At 45.8% G+C, this 19,965-nt stretch overlaps 1 protein-coding gene across 4 annotated transcripts in view; it reads left to right on the top strand.

Moving 5' to 3' along the window:
• NCALD (neurocalcin delta) overlaps nt 1–17,688 on the top strand; it is a 63,607-nt gene extending 45,919 nt beyond the window's left edge. For all 4 annotated transcript variants that reach the window (XM_064507643.1, XM_064507642.1, XM_064507641.1 and 1 more), the window contains 2 exons: nt 6,159–6,264; nt 7,672–17,688. In XM_064507643.1, the coding sequence (XP_064363713.1) occupies nt 6,159–6,264; nt 7,672–7,769 (204 nt within the window). In that variant the 3' untranslated portion in view covers nt 7,770–17,688. The remainder of the gene's footprint in view (nt 1–6,158; nt 6,265–7,671) is intronic.
• Nucleotides 17,689–19,965: the final 2,277 nt, after the last annotated feature.

Genomic DNA, 19,965 nt, shown 5'->3' on the forward strand with positions numbered 1-19,965 from the left:
CCAGCTTGTTTAGATGCTGACATTTTCTGCCTCCTATTCATAGTCCTGTTGGTACCAACTGTAGCATCATTCTTTACAGCCATGATGCCATCATGAAATGAAGGTGCAGCTCAGGGATCAGTATAGGGTTATATTTTGTTAATTTGGGACACTTGGTGGAAGCAATCTTTTTGTTTAATATTTCTAAAATTGCATTCTTTGCAGCCAAAAGGGGAAAAAAACAAATGGACACGTGAGTGTCACACAGGGCCATGTGAGTTACTACACGCATGCAAGCTGACTGACATGTTCTTCCATTTGTATGCGTTACTTGATGTGAGTTTTCAAATGCTTTTTTCACAAGGCTCACTCAGTATATGGGCAAAATTGCAAAACACAAGATAGCAATGAGTCCAAGAACTCATTGGGGTCAGAGAAACTGAAGATCAGAGAAACTTGACCAATGTCAGACCTGAATGGCCCTTGAGCCCTTTCTCAAACTGTCACAGACAGCCACCTCTCTTCTCTCCTTCCACAGGGGCTGCATACATAGTTTTCAGCCTGGCCCTTCAGCCCGCTTGGCCTTTCTGCTCCCTTGCTGTACAGCTGCAGCACCTGAGAGACTTCGTGGCTTTTTGCCGCTACATTCATATTGCATGGCAGGCACATGTTGCTCTCTATCCCTCTGTTCTAGCACTACATTTCTTGGGAGGAGGTTTAGCTCTCACCTCCTTTCAGAATGCACCTGAAACTTTATTGACATATGCTTTCTCTCATTTACTCTCGCCCCAAATTTTGAAGGACCATATAAAAATTGATTATGGATACAAACAGGCTCACGCGCCTGAACAGCAGTCACTTCTGTACCACAGACCATCAGTCCAGACAGAGGAGCTGCCCTTAGTGCAATGGAGCTTCTCAGGAGGCAATTTGCTTGTGTATTTCAGCCTGTTCTTTCCTTCCTGTTTTTAATGGTCATACTGATGCCCCTGTATCGCACTTCCCACCCATATCTCCTCCCAGTGGGGTAAGATCTGTTGCAGAGTGTCTGGAAGCACGTTTGGTTGATAATGTGAAACTAAAGTAAATGAGCATATTTTCCTGCTTTATTTAGAGGTTCCCTTGATGCATAGTGATTAGATTTATTTTAAAAACAGCTTTTCACCTACCAATGATTATTTTTGAATATGGAAAGGCAGGATTCTGTTTCAGATGTGTTCCGGGGGCCCTCAGCTGTCACAATCTTTCTGATAGTGAAAAACAGAACTCTGTTATATCTCTGATATGTCTCACAGGAACCTATTGCAAGTCCCTTATCTAGCATACATTTGCATATTGATATAGGAGGATTTATTATGTTTTCATCAAGACCTTTGAATGAGACAATACATCAAAATGAATGCTAAGAGAAATACCATCAATGTAAAAGTCATAGCCTCACTGAAAAATGCTGCCCCTATTATTGTTCCATGGTGCCCCTGGGATTACTGTATCTGAAAAAAACATAGAGGCAAGACACGCATTTCTTGTTTTTCAGTCTGAGTTTCTTTGTGCTTTGAAAGTCATTTCTCTGTAGTCGTTTTCAGTGTCACGTTGATGGCTACTTGCATTTCCTCTCTCATGCTATGGTCTAATCTAACATTGCTGCTGGCGATGAAGGCTTTGCACTCTTTGCTCAACATCACAAGGTGTTTGCTGGTGACACCAGTAGTGGCAACGCTGAAACCACAGAGCTATTTGGTTAAGGTGAGGGAGAGAGGGTCCTAGCAATAGCGTGAAATCGGGGCTTACGACTTTGTAGACAACATCAAAAGCTGTTTGCAGGCCGTTCCGGGACATCGTCACTCCCTCCCACTGCCAGGCAAATGACTGATGTAGCCCCAATACCAGCTAAAGACACTGGGCCAGGATCCTCTTTCCTAGTAGAGTTTCAGGCTGCTGGATTGATGAGCACCGTGTCGCAGTGCTCCTGTCTGTCCAGGAGCGCCTGTGCAGCCCACCATCTTGACACCCACCATGCATGACAATCTGGTGGGACCCTTCCTCAGTCACCCAAGGATATTTCGGGGTTCCTCTGCCACAGGAGCCTTTGTAACTGGCCAGCTGCCAGGGAGATGAGTATGAATGGTCAATAGCAGTTTTTTGAAGCCCAATTTCTCTGCAAAACAACGGGCTAGAGGGCAAAGCACCTGAATTCCTTTAAGCTCTGTTTACCATAGCAATGTTTACCGTATACTCGTAGCCTGTAACGGACTCATCATCCAAAGGGCCTGCACATGACCTTCCCCTAAACAAGTCTCCCCAAAGCTCTACTTAGAGAAATACATGAACCATCCACATGTATGGAGCTGGCAGCACAGACTGGAGGACCACATAACATGAAGGATATTTGTGATGGACTCACTGTTGTCCCTCACAGAGCCTAATGAAAGAAAGTCCATGGAATAGTGTTATAGCTACTAGGCACAGCACATCTGCAAAGCACTGTGGAAAGAGTCTTTGTAGCCTGCCCTCCTGACAGACCTTGCCACAGATCTTCTCAGATTGCTCTTCTCTAGAAATGCTTTCTGTGTCTCTCATCTGTTTATCCACAATTTAAATAGCCCAGGCAACTCAAAAATAGCTGAGAACTAGCTAGAAGATTTGTGTTTGTTCCCCTTGCTGAAATGGGACATATTTGGCAAGATTTTCTTAAAATAAGAGTTAAAATAAGAGATGGAATCCAGTGCTAAGGGTACATTTTATTAGAGTGTGGAATCATAAGGCACCTTAAGAATACTGAGCCAAGAGATGAAACCAGCACTTTCAGCTTACTACAAACACAGCATACCCAATGTTTTCATTAGGCTAACATTTTAAGTCAGGAAGAAACAGAACCTGATATGGCTCTCAATAAGGAGAGTATCAAAATCCCCATGAGATGGAGAGGAGAGCAATTTTTTCAGGCCAGTTATTCTCTTTATGAGACCATTTTAGCTGATGAAGTTCTTCCATTTTATTTCAGCGGAGTAAAAAGGATTGCCTCAAAATTTGTGCTGTCATCACTGCCATCACCATAAGTAGTTCTTTGATACTTTGCCAAGTATAACAAGAAAGCGCGGCCTCCACAAAGGTTTCTGGACCAAGTTCAGCAATAGCAGACAGAGTGGCACGAATTCCACACTGGACAGCAGCTGGGAGCAAAACAGGTGTGAATGGGTGCACAGGGTAAAATTTGCACTAAATCATGCATTGCCATTCATGCAAATGTACGTGGAAAAACAAAGGGGAGAGCTCAGCAGGGAATTAGCCACTTGTAGATGAAGCTGGAGTCTATGCTTGCTCCAGTGACACACACAGGGATCCTAAGGCACAATTTCTTGGTGACATTGACGGACCTCAGGGAGCTGCATCAAGCCCTCCTGATGGAAGCCTACCTGAGAAGGCTACCCTGACTCCGAATGACTCTGCTGATGACCTGCTCCATATCTTCTCCTGCTTAATGCCACCATTGCCTTTCCACCCAAGGAGTTCTGTGCCATGTGGTGTGGAGAAAGCTCTCCATAGCCCCTGCAGCCTTTCGTTCCCAGGTTATATAGGCCACAGTTAACCACTTTCAAGCAGTTCCATGTTGTTATTGCATGAAACCTACTTCCTTTGAAAGCTTTCTCTTTTAAACTCACAATAAAGAACTCAGTGTAGCTGCACTGAATTAATATGGGGCAAGTCCCAAGTTTCTTAATCAGCTTTAGCTGGCTTTTAGTTTGGGAAAACTTCCCACTGAACTTCTGAGTAAGACCATAAGAATTTGTCCAGAGTAACCATTTTCAGTATGAAAAGAACGTTTACTATGTTATTCCCATCTGGCTTTCCTAGAATATCTCATCTGTTATTCCCTTCACACGCCTCTGTGAAAAGGACCCTGTAGGATGAAGTCATGTTGAAACAATTTTTTTTTGTCCTAAAAATCTGCATATTCTTACTATGGTTACTTTGATCAGAGCAAACATGACTGCACTCCCAATCCATGGCATTCCTCCCACACTTTCAATACAGATTTTTTGCTTTGCTGTCCTCTCACCCAGAGTGAGGGAATGACCCCTCCACCCTTCCTCCTATCCCACACAAAAGCCAGACAGGACATGCTTAAACACTGGCAGATTTATAAGCCTCATCTCTGCTCTGACCCCTGCATGTCTTGCTTGCTGACCAAGAAGAGGCAGGTGTACATTCTGACTGTCCATCCTCTCCTTTTTTTCCTTTCCCTGTTCCCTCCTTCCCGCAGCTCCCTTATCCCTATGTTCATTTGCTTGTATATTTGTCCCTTCTTGTCTTCTCCTGGCTATCTGATCAATCTTGTGTGGACAGCATCCATATCTGTGTTAAGAGACTGCCCAATTCTGTAGCATCCTAATTCTTTTGGGAGCCTTTGGGCACTTGCAACAGTGCAGATCAGGATGATGATGATTAAATGGGTGCCCATCACTTTTCCATTCAGCCAGCAACTGTTCATTTTGAAATGTTCTCCTCTGTTCTTCCATTTGGTCCTATAACCAGTGCTACAGAGTTACTGGAAGGCAGACCAGGAAATCTGTGGCCACAGCATTACTGACATAACTGAGGGAGCAGATGTTTGACTGCATTGAGCATAAGTGATGAATATTTAATTAAACAGAGAAATGCCTTTCTCAGGGTGTAATGCTTCAAGTTATTTAAAGGCTAGGAGATCTGAAAGGTGAGCTAGTTCTGCTGACAGAAGAGAAGCCAGTGAGATGGCTAAGGAAGTGGATGCTCACTAGTGCGAGGGTAAAATATCTAAGTTACCTAACAGCATCCTCCAGCTGGTCAGTCTGTGCTGCCACACCCCAGGAGCAGTCCCTTTGGGACCCCTGGGCCAGATGATTAGAAAAGGTAAGGCAGAGTGCTTTCATGAATGGAAAAGCTAGACAGTGGAGGTAAAGGGAGTGATCTTGGGCCTCGGCCAAGGATCAAGCCTCCCAAAGCAGGAGAAGCAAAAGCAGAGAAGAAATAGCCAAAGTAATGATGTCTAGAGTAAGTTATCAACTGACTGCTGCAGACACTGTGCTGGGGGGGAGGCATGAATTTGAATATATGGAAAAAAGCATTCCACATCTACAGACAAGGACTGGAGGGCAAGCTGGCTGCCCAGTGCAGTGCTGGTTAGCTAGAGCCTAACGAGCTGGAATGACAACCACAAGGAGCTGGTCAGATGAGGGCAATGCTGCCTTGGGCTAATGTATCTGCCTCTGAAAATGGCTGAGAGGCTCCACCAAGGCCACCACACTACAGCAGTTTGACTGCTTTTGTTGTCCCAGCTAATCGGGATGCTCTGTGTGGCTCTGTAAAGCTATCTCCTAGGCAAAACAGCAGTTTGCTTATTCTGCATGCTCTCATTTGCAGGCAATGTTTGGATAACCAGTTCAGAGACCATGACTCTCTCTTGTTTTAAAATTAACATTACCCCTCCTTTAAGGGTGGCTGATACCATACATGACTAATGGGTTTGTCTGCACAAAGAATAGCTATGGGTGGCACCAGCTTTATCAGGGATTAGAACATCTGCTCTCTGTGGAACAAATTGTGAACGGGGTTTTTTAGCTGTGTACACACATAAATCCTAAAGGAAAAGGCCACCTTGTCGTTGGTCAAGTCTTCACTATATGCCACACGCTGCAAAATTAGGGAGTGAGCCACTGCCCTCCCAGCAGGCAGAAAACGAACGGAGGGAAAGCAAACATGAGGTAAGGGGAAGGCAGAGTGAAGATGTGAAACCAGCTGACGGTGGCTGAAACGCCAAGTACACCGCAGGGCAGGACGGGATCTTGGTTGTCTTACTATTTCCCCAAGTAGTGTCAGCTGCAAGGACCTAACATGCTGTAAAAGTGATAAATCAATCTGAAGACTATTTTAATAAGGAAAAATGTAACCTCAGTCCAAACCCAGATTGTGTTCAACGGTGACTAAATAAGGAAACACATTATTTCATAAATAAATATCTCACTGAAGAGAGCAACCGTACGCGTTGGTGCCACTAGACTCCCATGGGGAGTCTGGAGAGCAGATCGAGGCTGATGTTCCTGCGATATTTTCTACTTATTTCTTTCACCATTAAATAATCATATCACTTCATTAGGACAATGTGTTTCTTACCAGCTCTTTGCTCCTGTCATATCACACAGGCAATCTATAAGATGGTTTCTTCTGTAATGAAGATGCCGGAAGATGAGTCAACACCAGAGAAAAGGACAGAGAAGATCTTCCGCCAGATGGACACCAACCGCGATGGTAGGCTTGCCGGCAGGCGCCGGGGGACGCGCGCCTACCCGGGGCAGGGGGGCAGGAGGCCGTTGCGTGCCCGTGGGGGGTCCCTCTCAGCCAGATGCCACCTCCCGCGTCCTTCCAGGCGGAGCCACGGTGGGCATGGCTGCCGCACGCAGAGGCGGCTCGGCCGGGCAGGAGGACGCGGGGAAGGGAAGAGGAGCGGGCCGCAGCCGGTGGCGGCTGCTGCGGCAGCGGAGGCCTGAGCAGCCCGGGCAGCCCCTGCACGGCCCCTCCGATGGGACGTGGTGCCACGGCAGCGCGCGGCGACCCACAGGGGCCGGGAGCCCTGCGGCCCCCTCTAATGCCAGGGAAAGCAGCCGCACGTGGAGGAGAAAGGCTGTTTTCCCGCACTAGCTGGTCTCGTCTCCGCTGTCCCCAAGCACCTGGGTCACAACCTGTGGATTGTCGCGCAAATAAATAGCAAGTGCCATTGGCAGGTTAGGAAAGGCGGGTGGGAAGGGGTTATGGGGACAGGAAACTGGGAAATTTGGTGCCATTACCGTATTGTAAATGGCAGGCGAGGTGTTTACTTTCTTCTTCATGGCGCTCCCCGAAGCAGCGCTCTTGGGCTTTCGAGCGGGCTTGAAATATTCATCAACTTGGGAGGCAAAGAAAAGCTTTAGATTACGCCCGCTAATCATACTGCTTGCCAGAAGCCTGCGTGCAAACCCACGGCCTTATCTCCCGCTTCGTGTTTCAGGCCGCCACTTTTCCTCTTTTTTTTGAGAAGGAAAACAAGCGGTGGCTGCTGCTCCGTGAAAGCAGCCAGACTGCGGTGAGGTAATCTGCAGCTGGCCAGGTTGTTTGGAGAGGGGCGCTGCTTGAGGAACGTCGCTTAGACACCTGCAGCAGGGCTTTTTTTCCCCTAAAATTACCTTTTTCTCCTGACAATTAATGAACTTAACGTTGGGGAAGGGAAATCTTGTAATAGATGCGCAACGCTTTCCACAGAGGAGCAAGGGATGGATGTGCTGGTGTCCTGCATTCAAGGGTTTTAAAAATCCTTTTCAGAGTCCACAAGTACTGGCGTTTCCCTAGAAAGGCGGTTGCTGAATGAAAGCAAACAAAACCACCCTGTACGTCCACTACATGGCTTGCTGGGGGGACCAGGTCTTGCCTCTGCCATAGGTGGGCTCGAGCGGTCGCCCTTGCTCAGCCTTAGCCCCGGCAGGGGGGTTTGGGGGACTCCCGCCTCGGCAGTTTCCTCAGACGCCGCCGGGAAAGCGATTCGGGAGGCAGCTGAGGAAAGGCACCGCTCCGCTTTCCCAGGGACCTTCCTGGCATCCTGCCGATTTCCATCCGCGGCGGGAGGCTCGGTGGGCGCACGGCGGCGGCGCGGGCGCCCTGAGCGACGCTGTGTCTCTCTTCCAGGAAAGCTCTCCCTGGAGGAGTTCATCCGCGGCGCCAAGAGCGACCCGTCGATCGTCCGCCTCCTGCAGTGCGACCCCAGCAGCGCCGGGCAGTTCTGAACCCCTTCTTTGGATGAATTATGTATCTGCTTTTTTTTTTTCCTTGCCAAACAACATTCATGGTAGTGTTGCCTCTGTATGGCCAATTATGCCTTCTTTTGTGGCATCTTATAGCTTCTTTTGTTGTGGATTGATTATAAGAATGCTAAATTGCTCTTTACGATTTGTCCAGAGCACAGGCAGTACTGTTTTAAACAGATATTGTGGTTTTATCATTGTTTTAAAGATTTTATTTTTTGTTTTAACGTGTCTGTTTTGGAAAGTATGCAATGAGAAGGAAAAGAAAAAACGACGACAAAACCCTTGGCAGCAAAACGTATCGACGAATTTGAGATTGCTGCTTTAGTAGCTGAATAGTCACCCACAGGACCTGAAAGTGTAGTCGAGATTGAAGCAAAAGGGTTACAGCAGGGGTAGAGTTCATCCGCACCTCTGCTCCCTGCCCAGGAGGCACCAGTTAAGCTCAAAGACAGTATCACAAAGAAGTATGCGTGTGCAAAGCCGGTGAGGACTATATTGCCCGCACCCCTGCACCTATGCCTCCTTGTTTCAATGCTGTGAACATTTTCAAGGTTGTGAAGGAGAAGGAGAAAACAAAGATCAATGGGCTTAGTAGGTTCACAGTGGTTGATTTCACGTGGCTTTATCTGAAACTTCAGCAATTTGCAGTCCTGATCCCAAAATCCACAACAGACAATACCTCTTGCCATTGGGGATCAGCAAAGGCAGACATGGATGTTGAAACTGGGTCTTGACAATGAATTTAAGGGAGATGATACATGTTGAATGTGAAATTTTCAGGTTAGTAAAAAAGCAGTTTCTACTAAGGAGAGTGGGCATTCAACTGAATGGATAATGCAACACCTGCAAGCAGCTAAACTTGAGGCAAATCTGCTGTTCTGAATGCTCTTGTGTAGTATAAAGTTTTGGGGGTGGTTTTGTCTCTCTCCGTGTAGTTAAAGCAGGTTCTGGGCCTGCTCTTAGAGGAAGGCTATCATCAAAACTTGTTTTAAGCATAAAATTGTAGCATTTATATTTCATTTATTTTAGTAAAGTTCAAAAATCTGTACTGAAACAAGGAAATGGTACGCTTTATGGTATATTTATATATATAAAAATTAAAACAACAAAAAAAGATCAGCTCTGAGAGAAATGTTGAATGTTTATCTTTTCGCCTAGATGCAGGAGTTCTGAAATTTGCTGCTGCAAAGTTTTATCCTTTGGTCAGAGTTGCTGTATTCAAAGCTAGTATGCATATGTGGGATTGCTTAGTGGCTTTACAAGCACTGCTGCAAGAGGAAAGCTGTAGCGACAGCAGGCATTATGCTGACTAAATTGGAGGTAATCTGTTGTTAGCTAGAGTCTGCTCTGTGATCCTGTTGGTGAGGTATCCGTGTAGGCAGCGCACAGTGTTGGGGACCGGTCAGCTTGTTAGAGTAACCTCTGTCTGAGCAGCAAGGTTGGCACTGTGTCAAGTGACCTTGTAGACGCTAATCCCCAAGTAGCCTTAATTTAAAATAAACTAAGTAAAATAAGTCTGCTTTGCAGATGAGGATTAGCTAAGCACTAATTAGAACTCATGGAGAAGTAGCTGAGTTATGAATAATTTTTTGCTGAACACTAGCTAGCGTGCACAACAATAAGAGATAAAATTTCTTGGACTTAATTTTTCAGTACCATTTGCTTTGCCAGGTTTAATATGCAGCGCATAGTAAATCTTTAATTTACTTTTAATTTAGATAAAATTCCTAATCAGTTGTACTAAAATTACCAGTGGATAAGCATACTTGATAAGTACTTTTAGGCACACACCTTTGTCTCAAATGATCACAGAGAGCCAACTGACGATGTATTCCTGCAAAATTCAGTGAAATACTGGGCAGAGGTGTGTGTGGGTATACGTGAAAGTGAGAAAGTAAAAGAGGCCCAAACACAGACACACAGACACAAACAGATTTCAACACTTAGTGTTGGTAGCTGTTACAAACATCACTGGCACAAATTCTTCTAGTTGATGGAGATGTTTCTTATTTAGTTCTTCCGAATCTTCATTAGACATCCTGTGTGCAAACCTATTCCTTCAAAGAAAAGCCTGTGCCTACCTTCCTCGAGATAACTTTCAGTTTTACCTGGAGACATTCTGTATCCATCACCTCATGCATATTCAAAGCCATGTTCTCTCTTTTGTGCTTTGAGGGTTGTTTTTCAGTAGGACAAACCTGGCTAGATTGCTGCAAAGTGCTCCATGAAGGTCAGTGGACATACACTGATTAACATCCCTTTTGTCAGATATAAACAATCAGTCCTGCTGCACCAGCCACTTCCTGAGATGCTCTATCACCACCACTGCACAGGGAGAATTAAATGACGTGTTAGAGGAACCCTCAAGTCTATTTAAAAACACTGAAATTCTAATCTCTGGGTTCAGTGCAGGCCTCCAGATCAAAAGCAGACCAGTAAAAGTTGACATTTACTGAAGATGTATTTGGATACCTTCTACAGTTCCATCTTTTTTTTAGAAGTGGAAGCAGCTGCATTTATCTGAAACTATTAAAATGTTGCCTTTTATTTAAGCAACTGCATTCCATCTCTTTTTAGTTTTATAAGATATTTCTGGCCCAGAACCTAATCTCCCAGCTTGTTTTAGCTCAGTAGTTTTGGACTTTTTGGGCCAGGCTTGCCTCATGTGTTAATGCTTTACAACACATGTTTGAAAACGCAACCTGTGACATGACCCCAGGCCAGTGGAGATGTAATTCTTTCCACAGTTCACAAAATCTGGAAGAATAAGAATTAGCCTACAGCTGCAGAGGACGTAACTGGAGATAAGAATATTGTATAAACATTTACAGAGTGAGCTAAGGTTATTCTTTACCTGACTACCACTGATGATTGGTATTGTTTTAAATTATTAACTGTCCCTTTCTATCTCTGCCAAAATGAACTCTACACATACTTTGAAAGTGACCCATAACTGAATTTGTTATATGAACATCTGCGGATCTCGGATCAGCAAAACAGTAGTGGTATGCAGTGTGTTGGATTGGAATTTACTGTTTTGCTACTGTTATCATTTACAGTCGTAATAGCCTTCATAAATCTTTTCAAAACAGAATGTTTTCAGACTTATCCTGTATAAAGTAACACGGGAAGTTAAACATTTTCAAGAGATCTATTAGAAATATTCCCACACATGAAAGACGGCAGGAAGTACATGCTGTTTCACATCACCTCTCAATGCCGTAGATACGTTCACCAGTAATGCTTGCATGTGCAAGAGGTAACCTTGACTCATGTGTTATCCAGATAAAAGAATGAGTATGTCCAGCATATAGACTTAACTGGTAGAAATGACAGCCCCATTTACCCGGCATTCCCAGTGAACTTACCAGGCTGATCTAGATTCTGGGCCAGAAGATGTGCAGTGAGGACTATGGCTTATGCTATCTGCAGCAGCCTGTCTTGGTTTTACTGTGCTCTGGGGCTGGAAACAGGGAACATAACCTTTGTAAAACCGGTGTGTATATGCTTTTGTGAGCACTTAGGGTTTGAGAGGAAATGAAGAAAGATCAATATGTCAACATTATTTGAAAACCTGTGTGTTCACAGTAGTGAATGTTCCTGAGGGAAACGGAGTTGTGCTGGTCCTCTTACTGTACTTAGGCATTTTTAGGATTTTTACCTTACTGTTGAGGCAGTTCATCTTTCATGGTCCTCTGTTACAATACATGACCTCCACATTTTCTAGATACTGCTGCTTAAAACAATAAGCTGTAAGAGCATAAATTCTATAGCTGGAAGAGGTCTAAATGCAGAAGTAGCGCGTACTGGCACAAGAAGTGTTCACACATCACCAAGTCGCCACAGTTTCATAAATCACCCCCCCCCCCCCATGAGCTGTGCCACAGGATTTTTCTGCATGCGTGCTCTCTTAACTCATGGCAAGTATAAAGTAACATGGCTTAGCTTAATTTTCTTTCACCGTAGACTAGGCTAAGTCGCATTACCTTGCATTTGCTGTGGGCTGAAAGCACGTACAGGAAGAGATACCACAGCTCAGCTGACTCATGGAAACTTGGTGAACTGTGGTAACTTGATCTTGAGTCCTAATCCTCAAACTAAGCTGAGATAGGAACTCTGCCGTGGCTGTAGGTCTCTGCATACATGTGAACTGGGGAACACGGTGACGGCAGCAGGCTCGCTGGGAGCTCACGGGTGTGGGGAGGAAATCCCTTACTTCAGAACTAATGCCCTAAGCTGTAAGCAGTCTCCCCTTTTTTAAAAAGCCATCTTTTTTTTAATAGCACTGATGAAGATGCAACATCCTAGTAATGTAGCAAGGAGGCATCCTTGATGGTCCTAAGAGTTTCCTTTTGAAGCCTGGTGTACTAACACCGAGTGAAACATGTGGAAGGGGAGGGTCAAGCCAAGACCTCTCCCAATATCTCACTACATCAGCACCTCCTTTTGTCTTTCTAATGATGCTTATTTGGTTTTCTGTGGTGAGATGGTCTTTGGGCTCAGAAATTAGGTGTCAGGTAACTGGTGCAAGACCAGGGGAGCAGAATATTTTACCTGCCATTCGCACAAGTATTTGGATGCATTCTTTACTCTGTATCTTACTGGATATGATCTCATGTAGCAGTCTGAAAGTGGGGGAAGTCAGTTTCCTTGGCATCATGGGCAGGAAATGTGCTTAGAAGCATAAAGAAACTTGGCAAGCATCAGACAGTCAGGCAACGCTCAGGGCTGAATGGCAGAGTTTTCCATTGACTGTGCACCAGAGAGATAAGATACACAGCAGTGATAAATCAGATCCATGGTCTGATGTGAGACAGGAGTACGAGAAAAAGGGCACCTTCTAACTGAGCAGCTCTGTGTTCGGTGCATCCAGTGTCAGGCATGCTGACAAAATACCCTTTAAATACTCACCTTTAGCATGAGCATGCTGCTAGAGAAGGACAATGACTCTGTCCCTTCTTACACATAAGCAACATAAGCTGTTCAGTGTGTCCCTGTTGGAAGTCAAACAAATGGGTGGCAGGAGGACCAGATGGCATTTCCTAAGCATAACTGAGGGCAAAATTTTGCCTGCAGGAACTTTCCTCCTGGTCATGGTAGACAAGAAGGAAAAATTCTAGCTGACTTTCAAAGCCTCAATGATGTTTTTCAGGCTGCTGAAGGTGAAAAGATCTTCACCTGCAAACTGAGAATGTTTGGTGCAAAATGAGTGTGAGGCACTTACAACATGGAACCCTGTGCTGACCATTTTATATCAACTTTTTAAGGTAAGAATAGGATGTTAGACAGGAGAAGAGCTGTGCTTTAAGCACATGGAGAAAAAAAAGAACCACAGTTTGTAAATTGGCATGAAAAGCAGTCACACTAGAAACTGGGACCATTGTAGGACAGGTCTGGACGTAGTTAGATCCCTCTGAAATTCAGAACTGTAGGATGATCAGTCAGCTGCAAAGTGAATCTTCTAGTCCCTCCCAGAAACCATCTCTGGCTACCTGAGTGTCTCAGTTAGCAACATCCATTATTCCAGTTTGGCTTCTGCTACTGTTGGTTACAAATTATCCATACTGAAATAGAAGTTGTTTCAGGGCTGGGGATTTTCACAGTATGAGATCTACAAACTTTTCAGGTATACTCTGCCTATCTTGAGAAGTAATAGCCAGAAAGTGCAGGTGTGAGGCTTTTTGGGGGGATGTACAGATTTAATTCCTTTTTGCTCCCACAGGTCATAGTGTTATTTTAAAATGTATAGTTGAGATTAATATGTGACTTGTAAAATGCTAACTAATGCACAATAAATGAGGCAAAAAAAAGCTTGGGTAGTAGTGAACAATATGAAAAGGTCAGAGAAAAGAAAAACTTTAAGTCACATCTCTGCCTTTAGATGGAAGTCTGAATTCACAAGGTGAAAGTCACCCTTAGCAATAGTCAGTACAGAATAGCTCCTTTGCACTGCTTCAGTCCATGTGACTCCCTGGGCTGCTTTGCCCTCACGTATTACCCCAGTCCCAACAAAGTCATGATGTGCTAAGGCTGGAAACTCTGTGTCCTTCCACAAAGATTGTCATTTGATTTTTTTCAGTCCATTGAGCTCTTTCCCGGTCCTGAAGCACACGATGGTCACCGTCTCCGCTGGGTTCACTTATTGTGCAGTTCAGACATGTCTTAGATCTTCCCCTCTTGCGCTGGTATTACACTAAAGATGCTCTCACTTTCCCAGGGCAGGCGCCGAGGGTGTCAGGCCATCAGAGGCTTTGTTACCATCTTCCAGTAGCCACCTCTACCCTCTGTCTCTGAATGAACGACGAACACTAGCCCCTGACATCTGGAGGAGCCAGGCTTGACGCACTTATGTGATACAGCTTCTGATTTGCTTCCCAACCTTCGCCCCCTGGTGTTTACCTTGCCAACCACACTATTTATTTACTATTATTAAGTAATGGTAGTATTAAACATTTCAAGAACACATTAAACCTCTGGAACAATGTGGTTTTAATTATCATATGTGCATTTGTTGATCCACCGCAGACTGAACCCAACCAGTGTTTGTTTTCCACTCTCATGGTTTATTCCATAGAGAACTGATTTCTTCCAGGCAGGAACAGTGTCTTCCTATGCGTCAACATTCGGCGTGCGGTGCCCCAGTGCTGCCTGCAGCATCCAGCTGCCACGGTCCAGGAGACACTCTGGCGCAGCAATGTCGGGCTGATACTCTTCCAGCCATCTGTCAAAAGCACTTGTGAAGGGGGTGGTCTCTGGTTTTCTCTGTCCTGGGGATAGGGGTTTCAGCAGTATTCAGGGCTGGCCTCACATTCCCCCACTGAACTGGATGACAATGATTAGTGAACTCACCAAAGAAAATCCTCTTAAATTCTAGGCTTTGTTTCTTCTGTTAATTGACTGCACACAGAGGGAGGATTAATAGCTACTACACACTTATCTGGGAAAGAACTCGGAGTTCCCTGACACAATCACCTTTTTATCTCCTGTCATTAGCTTATTCCCATTTCCAGGGCAGCCAAACAGTTTTTCTTAGTATCTGGAATTAAAAAAAAGGAAACCAGAGTTTCAATCTGATAAAGATCTAAGGAAGCTTACTAAAAACATGATGCTTCGTATTAGTCATTTGAATGCTTTAGAAGATCGTTTCATTGTTTTTTTTCTGTCTGATTTCCTTATTCATGTTTTAGTTGTGTTCTTGATTTTTGTTTTTGGCTCCTCTTAGATGCAGTCCTGCTGGTCTTTTAGCTTATGTGCTAGCAAAGTCCCAATGGTCCCAAGAGCAGATTTGCCTGAGCAACTACTCTAGAGGTGGCCTCACTGTGCCTAGTAAAAATAAAGTGCTTCTTTAAGTTGGGGATCATATTTGTCAGCACATTTCCTGCAAGGGGAAACTTGGATTGCATTTCAATATGCTTATTTCTTCCACTTGCTCACTTCAACTTCATCCAAGAGGTCTTACATTTGACATTTGTACATTCAGTTCTATTTTGTTCTTGGACTAGAGGTGACTAATATTTGCCTCTTTTGACAGAAGTACTTGATATTTTTTCATTTTTAAATGTTGCCCAGTAGATGACATGATAGATGCAGAAGAAAATAGTTATAGACTTGTCTGTGTAAATTGGGACAAATACTTTTGATTCTGTAGAGACTAATGAGTTGGAATACACCATGGCCAAAAGCTGAATGGACTCCCTCAAAGTCCATGACGACTCCACAAAGAGATTATTCTCGTCTGTGGTCCCCTAGGCTGTTTCAACATTGCAGAGTAGAGATACCAAATGTAATTTTCAACAAGCTACCAAGGGCAGACTGAGCGCAGCAGCATGGAGTTCAGCGTATCCTGTGTCTTGGCAAAATTAGATACCTCTCTAGATCAATGCTTTTTAAGCAAACCTACATATCCTAAGAAAGACTTTTACAACTCAGAAAGGAGAGGGACAAATATTAATTAAATGAATTAGGTCCGTATAGCTTTTTTATGGCTGTCTAGAACTGTTAGTGTCGTGCGTATACTTACCTATAGCAGTTGTGATGTGTTAGTTTTTCTCCAGCCAGCTCTTAGCCGGGCAAAACCTGTTGGAAATGACATCTAAGGGTGATTTGCCTTCAGAAAGACTGAGGGCAGCTCTCAGGATATGTCTCCGTGCTGTTGCATGCTTTAGGAATGTGTGCCTGCAGCGTGACGTGTTAAACCCCACTGGAAAATGAAAGTAGATGGTCAAGTCAAAGAGGAGATAGAGAACTTGGTGGAGGGTTGTGTATGTGTTTTGTGCCCCTCAGCACACGCATCATTTCCCCTTCTATCAACTTTAAATTAGGACCTTCTTTGAATTCTTAGTGTCAGAGTAAAGTTTTCTTATGCTGATAATGTATTTGTATTATGCAACTTAGAAAAAAAGCCCAGATTATCTCTCGATGACTGTCCTCTCCTCTTGAGAAGCTCTTCTCTTCTGTACATACGATATGCAGAATGTATGGAAGTCTTACCAGCGTTGGTTTGCATTTTTAAGACTGTACTAATTAATGTGTTAATTATTGTGTTTTCGTAGTGGCATCTTTGATGTAAAATGTAAAAACTATTTAAAATGATTTTTTTTGTTATTGCTCAGCTTATAGAGATAGCACAAAGAAATGCATGTTCACTAGAATCAGCCTTTTTAAAGGACTGTGATAGCTGCACACGGATGCCGTCATTTCACTTAGAGTAGAATACCTGCATTCTCATTTCAATAGGGGTCAGTTTTGAGCAGAAACTAGTTCTTCCTGAAAGGTCTATTTTTCTGTATTTCTCTCTCACGGATTCAAGCGTTTTGAATGCACACAGCGTGCCAGGCCCCACCACAGCAGGCTGCAGTCGGGGTTACGAGCGACCGAGACGGGCTGGGGGCTCCCCTGACTCCAGTCATCGCCTGCCTTGAGTCCGCAGGGGGAAACCGCGACGAAAGGGCCTCGGCCGCCTCCCGCGCTTGGGCACGCTGCCGGGACCGCACCAGCAAGCTTTCTCATCCGTAGTCTCACTCATGTGCATGCTCTGTTCCCTCTGAGACTGTATCGGCTGCGTCAGGACAAATCTGATGGGTTTACATTTTAAGACAGCTTGTGTGAATTTAAAAATAATCAACTAAAATTTAAAAGTAATTACATATTAATGATTAAGAAAAAAAGAGCCTGAGCTGTGAGTTTGGGGCGAGAATCTTATTGGGGTGCTTAATGTAGGGAGAATTTGCAGTCAGCCCATAAAAGATGGGACCATTTGGGAAGTTTAGCTCTACATTTCTTGTAAGGTTTGGAGAGGGGTTGGAGAGGGAAGAGGGGTTTGGATCCAGCCTTTCAGGCAGGCTAGACTTATTCGAGGGGAGATGTCTCCCAACTGTGTCCTGGGCCAAAAGACAGGACATGCTGCAGCTTACGAATTTTTTTTTTTTTCCTTTTCTATTTTTTTTTTAAGGAGAAAGCAGTTCAAACTGCACCTAGCAAAATGACTGACTTCAAAAGCATGTTTTCCCTTGTTATATAGACACTCACAAAACATCATTGTGTGATTAAAAAGGCGCGTTTGTGATAGTTTTTTCAGTGCCAAAATATATAAGCAGTATTGTTTGAAGGGAAATAAGAATTTTTTTACTGTATGGTTACTACTGTTGAACAAATATTGTTTTTAAATGTTAGATTTTGAAGAATTTTGTATTGTAAACTGTTTTGTGACATGGTGCTTTTTCATACTGGAATTACTGATTGCACCTAAATATGAATTATTTTGTTTTCTTATATGAATATGTAACCTTAACCAACTTGATGAAAACCAATGCACGGTGGATACCGAAGGTTCAGACAAATTCTCCTACTGAAATCCCCTAAATGTTCTTTCCTACTAATAAATATTCTGCTGCAGCTAGCTCCGTGGCCTGTGCCGGCGCTGTGTTCACGCTGCCGCCTGGAAGCTCTGCTGACCCCCACGGTCCAGGCAGCGGGTCTCGGACCAGCGCTTGCCGCCGTCGCCGCTGGCGGAGCGCAGCCTCCCGGCCCCGCCAGCCGGACCCACGGCGCACCGGGGCGCTGCCTCGCTGCGGCAACGGCGCTTGGGGAGGGAGAGGGACGGTGCCACCGCGGACCCGCGTGCTTTGCCCCAAGGCTATTCCTGGGGGTTCGCCCTCGGCCCCCAAACTCGGAGGCATGGTGGGGGCAGCGCACGGCTGACGCAGCCTCGGGAGGAAGGGGGGCTCTTTCCAGCGCCCCAGCTTTCCCGCTCCATCCTCGCCAGGTAAAGCCCGACTCATCTCACAATTGACCATTAAGGGGGAAATAAGCCCCGGCACAGTTCTCCTTTCAGAGCTGACCTGTGTGCTCAGCACCCCGCAGGAGGAGACCCAGCGGCGCTGAGGGCGAACGTCACCGCGCACGGGGCGACGGCACAGCGCTGGGGCCAGCTGAGCCTCTTTGGAGAGCTTAATGCCGTCTTAGACCATGCGTCGGCCGTGGGCTGGCACATTGCAGCAGGCTGAATTGCGCCACCAGCGTCGCTGCTAAGACGGTTTTCTGAAGGCAGAGGGCAAGGCACGGGGCCCCCTGTGTGGCAAGGCATCACTGGGCGGTTGAGGGAAAAAAAATAAGGAAAGGACAGCACAGGGCTGAGAGCCAGTCTTCCAACGCTGGGAAAGGCCAGCCTAGCTGGCTGACTGATGCTTTCCCAGCCACGGCTGAACCCTCTCCAGGTTGCAGGTATTTTTTAGCCCCAGATGACTAGCACGCAGCCTGGGGAAGGGAGCAGGGCAGGGCACGTGCTGGTGGCACCGCAGCTGGGGCTGGTCGCTTGGAGACCCGACTCTGCTGGGGAGAGGCAGCCGAGCGTCACCGCAGGGATTTCCAGACTGCCCTGCTTGGAGGTGGCCGTGTCTCGCGCTCCTGTTGCGGCTCTGTGCATGGTCCTTAAGTTCTTCAAATTTTTACCTGGGTTAAATTTGGAGCTGGGATTAGCACTGGGATGCTAAAAGTAATTCAAATCCCACTGGCAGGTAGCTGAAACCAGTGCCTATTTCCTCTTGAGATTAAAAAAAGAAAAACAGCCTATTTATGGAGCTGCACATTAATACAGGCTTAAAACAGATCGGAGCCTGGTGGCTCTGCTGGTGCCTCGGTCAAACGGCCCGGGCACCCTGCACGCTCAGTGCGCCTCCAGGCTGGCTGTGCTATAAGAGCTTCCAGTGTAACAGAGTCCTGCAAAGTACATTTTCCTCACTCTCCGTTAGGGTCATACTACAATGTAGCATTTAGCCATAAAAAAGGCAGAAGTGAAAGGAGATCTTTATTTACCTCGGGACCTTGCCTCCCAGGACAGCGACGTGGAAGGGCTCCCGGGGCCACGGCGCAGTGGGTTTCCCGGGATGCGCATGGCCACACACGCGTTGGGCCCCGGTACCGTCCTTCCCGCCTGCCTCGGGGGAGGACAGCGAAGGCTCCGGGCCTTCATCCCTGCCATTCACAAGTGCTGGGCCGGGCCAGGCCGAGCTGGGAGAAAGCATCATTTTGGGGCAGCATGAACTGGGAACTGGGAATGGGAAAGATGATGAAAAATGTGGCTTTGCTGCCCACCGAGTCCCCTAAAGCTTCACTGAAGAGCTGCAAGAGGAGCATTTTCTTCCTAACAGGAGAGGGTCAGTTTTTCCTAAAGACCCTGTGAGTCACACTGCTAAAGCCTTGTCCAGCTGCATCAGAAACCGCCTGGGCTTTGCAAACACTGAAGGTGCTGCAGTTCCCACCAGCTGAAACACTTCTCGCTTCGCTGCCCCACGGCCTCTGCCGACAGAGTACTTCCAAGCACTCAGCTTGCGAAGCATTCACATTTTAAGAGCCACTCAGCAAAACGACTTCCCGTAAAACATTATTAAATGTCTACAGCAGACAGGGCCCAGGAAACGCAAGTACATTAAAGACCCCCACGCGGTGTGTGCTGTTCGTTGGGACATGTGGGGAGTGCAGTCCAGGACGGCGCTTTCGGACCCTGCCGTGGTCTGGGTGCAACGTGCGCTGTGCTGGAGACCGGGGTCAAGGCAGAGCATATTGTAGGAGGGGAACAGGTTTCTGTGGTTTCCAGGGCATCCGGAAAAATCTCTTTTCCTCCTGTTAGTCACTCATTCTCATCAAGCTACTGAGTACCCAGCTGTCCTACTGTACA

This window comes from Dromaius novaehollandiae, chromosome 2 (genome assembly GCF_036370855.1).
Source record: "Dromaius novaehollandiae isolate bDroNov1 chromosome 2, bDroNov1.hap1, whole genome shotgun sequence".
NCBI lineage: Eukaryota > Metazoa > Chordata > Aves > Casuariiformes > Dromaiidae > Dromaius > Dromaius novaehollandiae.